At 50.8% G+C, this 7,263-nt stretch overlaps 1 protein-coding gene across 1 annotated transcript in view; it reads right to left on the bottom strand.

Annotated features, from left to right (window-relative positions):
• Window positions 1-6,374, bottom strand: part of tdp1 (tyrosyl-DNA phosphodiesterase 1) — a 92,690-nt gene extending 86,316 nt beyond the window's left edge. Inside the window, exons 1-3 of the mRNA XM_080202101.1 lie at window positions 6,149-6,374; window positions 3,940-4,629; window positions 1,688-1,731 (exon numbers count right to left, since the gene is read on the bottom strand). Coding sequence (XP_080058227.1) covers window positions 1,688-1,731; window positions 3,940-4,624 — 729 coding nt within the window. The 5' untranslated portion in view covers window positions 4,625-4,629; window positions 6,149-6,374. The remainder of the gene's footprint in view (window positions 1-1,687; window positions 1,732-3,939; window positions 4,630-6,148) is intronic.
• Between the last annotated feature and the right edge of the window lie 889 nt (window positions 6,375-7,263).

Raw genomic sequence — 7,263 nt, forward strand, 5'->3', positions numbered from 1 at the left:
ACCAGGGACCCGGGTTCGATTCCCGGCTTGGGTCACTGTCTGTGTGGAGTCTGGACGTTCTCCCCGTGTCTGCGTGGGTTTCCTCCGGGTGCTCCGGTTTCATCCCATAATCTGAAAGACGTGCTGGTTAGGTACATTGGCCGTGCTAAATTCTCCCTCAGTGTACCCAAACAGGCACCAGAGTGTGGTGACTTGGGGATTTTCACAGCAACTTCATTGCATTTTAAGCCTACTTGTGACACAAATAAATAAACTTTAAAAAGTCAGGACGTTATGTGGCTCGGAGGGGAACTTTCCGGTGGGGTTGCTCCCATGTGCTTGGTGCCCTTGTCCTTCTAGGTGATGGAGGCCATGGGTTTGGAAAGTGAACCAGCCCCAGAGAGGTTACTGGATGGGGAAGAGCCACGAGGAGAGACACAAAGCTCAGGCACACCAGTCTTTTAAGAATTATATCAAAGGGAATCTTAGGAGCTCAGGGAAGATACTTGAGAGGCTGGAGCCACAACAATACCAACAGGGTTACACTGAAAAGGATAAGTTTAAGACAGGTACTGGGCAAGAATTAGTCAATCACAGATCACCAACAGCTGGGACAGGCTCTTACAGAATCTTACAGCACAGGTGGCCATTTGACCCATTGTGCCCATTTTGGCTCTTTGAAAGAGCAACCCCATTCGTCAGAGTCGTTTCGTGCAGAAAAGGCCCTTCAGCCCATCGAGAATGCACTAACAATAACCAGTACTGAAGTCACACTAATCCCATTTTCCATCAGTCATCCCATATCCTGGAATGTTACGATATTTCAAGTGCTCACTCCAAAGACGTGCAGGTTAGGTGGATTGGCCACAGCTCAATTGCCCCTTAGTGTCAGGGGAACTAGCAGGGCAAATACACAAGGTTACAGGGACAGAGCCTGGGTGGGGTATTATTGATGCAGACTCCATGGGTCGTATAGCCTCTTTCTACACTGTAGGGATTCCATGATTTTAGGAAATATTTTTTAAAGGTTGTAAGGTTTCCAGCCTCCACTACCTTCCCAGGCCGTGCATTCCAGATTCCCACCATCCTCTGAGTGGGAAATGTTTTTCTCAAATCTTAATCTCCTGCCTCTTACCCTCAAACTATGCCCCCCTCAAGGCAGGGGAACAGCTGCTCCCCTGCTCACCCTGTCCATACCCCTCATACCCTGATACACATCAACCACGTCCCCCCTCAGCCTTCTCTATTCTACAGAAAACAATCCAAGCCAATCTGGTCTCTCCTTATAGCTCCAATGCTCCATCCCAGGCAACACACCCTGGTGAACCTCCTCTGTACCCCCTCCAGTGCGATCACATCCTTCTATTTCTCCTTTTCAAGATTGCATACAATTCCCTTTTGAAAGCTATTATTGAGTCGGCTTCCACCATCTTTTCAGACAGTGTGTTTCAGATCACTGCAAAACTCTGTGTAAAATAACGTGACGTTTCCCTCTGATTCATTCACCAATCTCCAGTTATTGACCTTTCTGCCAGTGGACATTTATTTTGCCAGAACCAGCGAGGAGAGAAACTTGCCGCATCAGGAAAACCGCCCGTTAAATCTCCCCTTAATCTCCTCAGATCTCATGAGAACAATTCCCAGATTGTGCATGTCCTCAGCCTGACCCCCAGGTTGCGAGATCTCAATCTGGCAGGAGTTTCCTCACCTGCACTGAAGCTTTAATCGTCCCAAACAGCGGAGATAAAATATCTGCAAGAGTTTAAAAACAAAAACTTGGCATCAATGACGTGTTTTTCCCAGGGGACTATTAAAGAGGCAATAAACAAGACCATAGAGAAATGGTACGAAATGAAATCACATTTAGGAAGTTCTGCAAAATAATGGGCTGAATGGCCTCCTTCAGCACCATAACAACTGTCTAAAAAAACACACAAAATTGATGATTGATATTTCCTAATCAATGTCTCCAAAATATATTCAGTAAGATTACAATTTTTATTACCAATAACTGCTTTCCGAAAACCCAATGGGAATATGTCCAAAAGAGGTGTAGGTTAAGTGGATTTGCCATGCTAAATGTGTGGGGTTACAGGGATAGGGCAGGAGGCGTGGGTCTGCAAACTTGATGGGCTGAATGGCCTATTTCTACATTGTGAGGATTCTATGGTTGACACCTTGGTGGCACTGTGTATGTGGATCTGCGCCAAGAATTGGATGTGACCTCCACAGTTAACGACCCCCTCCTTCCCAGAGTCATTTTAACTGCAAAAGACAAGGCTTTGTAGGGTTCATCATTGGCTGCTTCTCCTCCATTCCCAAGCTCTGGAATTCCATCTCTAAACCTCCCAAGATTGTCCTCAAAAGGCGCCACTGTGACTAAGCTTCTTTTTTAATGATTATTTCATGGGACATGGGTGTCTCTGGCTGGGCCAGTATTTGTTGCCCATGCCTAATTGCCCCTGAGAAGGTGGTGGTGAGCTGCCTTCATAAACCATTATTGTCCCTGTGGTGTAGGTACACCCACAGTGCTGATAGGGAGGGAGTAATGGGATGTGGATCCAGCGACAGTGAAGGAATGGCATAGTATTTCCAAGTCAGTTTGGTGACGAGTACGTAGCTCTCCCTCGGCGCTGACCCTCCGACAGCACGGCACCCCCTCGGCGCTGACCCTCCGACAGCACAGCACTCCCTCGGCCCTGACCCTCCGACAGCACGGTGCCCCCTCAGCCCTGACCCTCCGACAGTGCGGCACTCCCTCAGCGCTGACTCTCCGACAGCACAGCACTCCCTCGGCGCTGACCCTCCAACAGCACGGCGCTCCCTCGGCCCTGACCCTCCGACAGCACGGCACTCCCTCGGCGCTGACCCTCCGACAGCACGGCACTCCCTCGGCGCTGACCCTCCGACAGCACAGCACCCCCTCGGCCCTGACCCTCCGACAGCACGGCGTCCCCTCGGCCCTGACCCTCCGACAGCACGGCGCCCCCTCGGCGCTGACCCTCCGACAGCACGGCGCCCCCTCGGCGCTGACCCTCCGACAGCACGGCGCCCCCTCGGCGCTGACCCTCCGACAGCACGGTGCCCCCTCAGCCCTGACCCTCCGACAGTGCGGCACTCCCTCAGCGCTGACTCTCCGACAGCATGGCACCCCCTCGGCCCTGACCCTCCGACACTGCGGCGCTCTTTCAGCGCTGCGCTGCGACTGTTAGGCTAACCTTTGTGCTGAAGTCCCTGGAGTGGGACCTTGAACCCTGAAGTGTCACCCATTCAGCCAATGGCAGAAAACCAACCAGAGTTACATCAATCACTGATAACCCTCGAGAGCACACGGTGGCGGCTGCCAAAACGGGCCAGATCAGAATGGGGAAAATCGCCCATCGTGTCTTCCCTCTGTCAAACTGGCTGCTCCTCGAAGCTGAGTAAAAAGTCTGACAACACCAGGTTTTAGTCCAACCTATTTATTTGATAATATACTCGCAAGCTTTCGAGGGGTTACCCTCTTCGTCAGGTGAATGGAGAGTTCTGGCCTCAGACAGAGCATATAAAGCACAGACATATGCTCTGTCTGAGGCCAGAACTCTCCATTCACCTGACGAAGAGGGTAACCCCTCGAAAGCTTGCGAGTATATTATCAAATAAATAGGTTGGACTAAAACCTGGTGTTGTCAGACTTTTTACTGTGTTTACGCCAGTCCAACGCCGGCATACCCACACCTCGAAGCTGACACAGGGCATGTGGTTTGCAGACCCGTACATGTCAGTGCGGATGGAGAAGGTATTGATAAAGTTGGGAATCTAAATTCAGACATTGCTTTGTTAATCTTTCCTCTTGGCTAAGCAGAGGCTGGGGAGTTGGGGAGGTACACGTGTGGTACTGATTTCTATCTGGGCATCGGACTGTCAGTGAAACTCCCCGGTTCCGATCTCAAGAACGCTCAGCATCTGCTGATGTCTTACCTTTGATGTGAAGGGCTCCGCAGTTGTCCTTGCTTGGGATGCCAGAGACTTTGGTCAGGTAAAAACTGTAGTGCTTGGCTTTCTCCAGCACGGCCCACCTGTCCAAGGGCTCACTGTCACTCCCAGATTTGGGTGGCCAGGTAGCTCCTGAACCGTCCAAGGGACAGCGATGGTCCGTTCCTTCCAAGCGCTGCCTCTTACTCCTCGGACTGGAGCTCCCCTGGTCAACCGGCTCCTCCTTGACCTGTCGCATTTCTGTTTTGTCATCGGGCTCCTCGTCGCTGCTGGAGACGCCCCAGCCAGATTCGGACAGTGGTTGTGACCGTTTAAGAGCAGGGGAGGGCTGCCTGCCCAGGTCAAGGGCTTCAGTTTTAACAGGGTCTGAGACACATTTCTGCATCATTTTTCCAGGCACGGGTGCAAGAGGGCTTGGTGAGCATTCCCTGGACTGGCCAAATCCTAAAGGTCCGTAGGTGCTGGGAGCAGAATTTCCACAGCCAGAGGTCACAGCCTCAGGTTCTCCTTCATCGATCTTGTCTGAATCTGATACATAGTCTTTCCTGACGGACTGCGTGAGCGGGAAGGGCCTCCCTGTCTGTCCAGCAGGTTCAGCATCTTCCTCATCACTGCTCGACACCGTCCATCTCCCGTGCTGACTCTGAACTTTGCTGGCTCCTCCGGACATGATTTCTGGTGCGTACAGAGAGAGAGAAAGACGCGTTAAAGACTTGAATTTATAGCTAGAAGTCTCACAACATTAGGTTAAAGTCCAACAAGTTTGTTTGGAATCACGAGCTATACCGAGTTTGTGAATCTACCTCCGCTCACCTGACGAAGGAGCAGCGCTCCGAAAGCTCGTGATTCCAAATGAACCTGTCGGACATTAACCTGGTGTTGTGAGACTTCTTACTGTGCCCACCCCAGTCCAACACCGACATCTCCACATTTACACAGCATTCTTCCCAGCCTCCACACGTCCCGAAACCCTTCACAGTCAGCCAAATCACACACTTCTGAAAAGCAGCTACTTCTGGAATGTCGGAAGAGGGGCGGTCAATTTGTGCACAGCAAGATCCCACATAAAGCAATGCGGCAATGGCCAAATCATCTTGGTGGCTGAGGAGGTAAATGTTGACTCAGGGCACCTGGAAACAACTCCCCAGCCCCCCCCTCCCCCAAATAACCGATCACATAAACGAAACAGTGATTGAGTTTACGTGGCAGTTCTTTCCGTTTGATTGGACCTCTGGTTCGATAACACCCTCGGTGATTCCCAGCTACAGGTGACTGGGGAGGTGGCGGGGGTTTACTTGTGGTACTGATCTCTGTCTGGGCATCAGACTGCCTACCGATAAACACAGCTCCAATTCAAACTGGCAGATTACCAGTCTATAGTTTGAACTACCTTTGACAAGACAATAGGCTGAAAGGCCTTATCTACGCTGCTGTGAGTACAAGTCCATCCCTAATTGAACTAAGTGGCTTGCAAGACCACTTCAGGGCACAGTTAAAGTGTCAACCACAACACTATGGCTCTGGGAGTCATGTTGGCCGGGTAAGGATGGTAGATTTCCTTCCTTGGAGAATTAGACTAGTTTTCAATGTTGTTAATTGAATTTAAATTCCACCAGTTACTATGGAATATGATTGAACCCGTTTCCCCAGAGCCTTTGGTTACTAGTCCAGTGATATTACCACTATGCCACCATTCTCAGGATAGCAAAACCTATACACTAACAGCAATCTTAGAATAATTATCCCTGGGATAAACCCACTTTACCTTCTCCGTGCCCCTCTCTCCCCGGTAATAATCACCACATTGACAGGCCCTGACTCTTCACTGCCTTGAACCGGAAACTCCCCAATCCAGCATGTATTGCTCAGGGAGCCACAGACCAACAACAGCGAGCTTCACAGTGAGTTCAGGCTGCAGCCGGACAAAGGGGATGATGGCCGTGGCTCGGTACAAACAGCAGCAGCAGAGAGACTTCCACAGCCTGACTGTCTGAGCCTCCAGCCGGGCTGCAGCGGGGACTGGCAGACCAGAGAAAGAACCTGCCTCAACTGGACAGCAGTGCACGGCCCCAGGCAGGAATGCAGACAAGCCATTGTGAATGCAGACTCGGAGAAGAAGGGATGCGCCTTCTGTAATGTTGCGTTGTGTTTATTTAACTGTACGGTGCAACCACCATCACCTATTGTAGCCCACCTCGAATGCAACTGTATCTAATCAGCAGCCGCTCGACACAATGTATCCCAGTTACTTTAGAACGCGGCCCGGGAGCACGAGCCCACTTTAGAACGCGGCCCGGGAGCACGAGCCCACTTTAGAACGCGGCCCGGGAGGATTCGGAACGTAGCCCGGGAACACAAGCCCTCTTTGATACACCCGCCCGCGCCCCTCCCCTCCGGGTCCTAATGCCCTCCCTCAACCTCCCAACTTACCCTGCCAGCGACCTTAATGTTCAGGATCCCGGCTCCCTCCTCTCGTAAGAAATTTGAGTCGCCGAGTTTGCTTTGAAAAAGTGGCTGTTTTGCTCCCTGTCGCTGTGGGGAAATCCGGCCAGTGACTGAGTTGGTGGCAGTGGGCAGGGGTTGCCAACTCTCCAGGGTTGGCCTTGGAGTCTCCAGGGATTGGGGATCAACTTGCAGATGTCTGAGTGTAACCCCAGAGACAAAAATCAGCCCATTAAAAACAGTTTATTTTTGTCGTTTTCTTGCAACGTTTCTCTTGCAGATATAAAAATATTGAAAAAGGCTAAGAAATGTTTGTTTGGCTGAGAGTCTAACATCATCCAGTTGAGTGTACTGGCATTGGGAAGATTCACTGGATTGACCCCGGGTGTGCGAGATTTTCTGATGAGCAGAAGGTGAGTAGGTCAGGCCTGTACTCACTGGAGGTTAGAAGGAGGAGGAGACCTTATTGAGACATATGGGATTCTCAAGGGGCTTGACAGGGTAGATACTGAGAGGCTGTTTCCCCTTGTGGGAGAGTCCGGGAGCAGAGGGCAGAATCTCAGAGTAAGGGGGTCAGCCATTTAAAACAGAGATGAGGAGGAATTTCTTCTCTCAGAGGGGAGTGAATCTGTGGAATTCTTTACCGTAGAGGCTGGGTCATTAATTATGTTCAAGGCTGAGATAGATTTTTAATTAGTAAGGGAATCAAAGTCTTGGGGATAAGGTGGGAAAACGGAGTTGGGGATCATCACATCAGATCAGTGGTAATCTCATTTAATGGTGGAACAAAATAGATGGGCTGAATGGCCTATTTCTGCTCCTGTGTCTTATGGGGTGACGGAGTCTTTTTGCTTTGCAATTGGTGTC

Source organism: Carcharhinus amblyrhynchos, chromosome 14, assembly GCF_965287045.1.
Source record: "Carcharhinus amblyrhynchos chromosome 14, sCarAmb.v2.hapA, whole genome shotgun sequence".
NCBI lineage: Eukaryota > Metazoa > Chordata > Chondrichthyes > Carcharhiniformes > Carcharhinidae > Carcharhinus > Carcharhinus amblyrhynchos.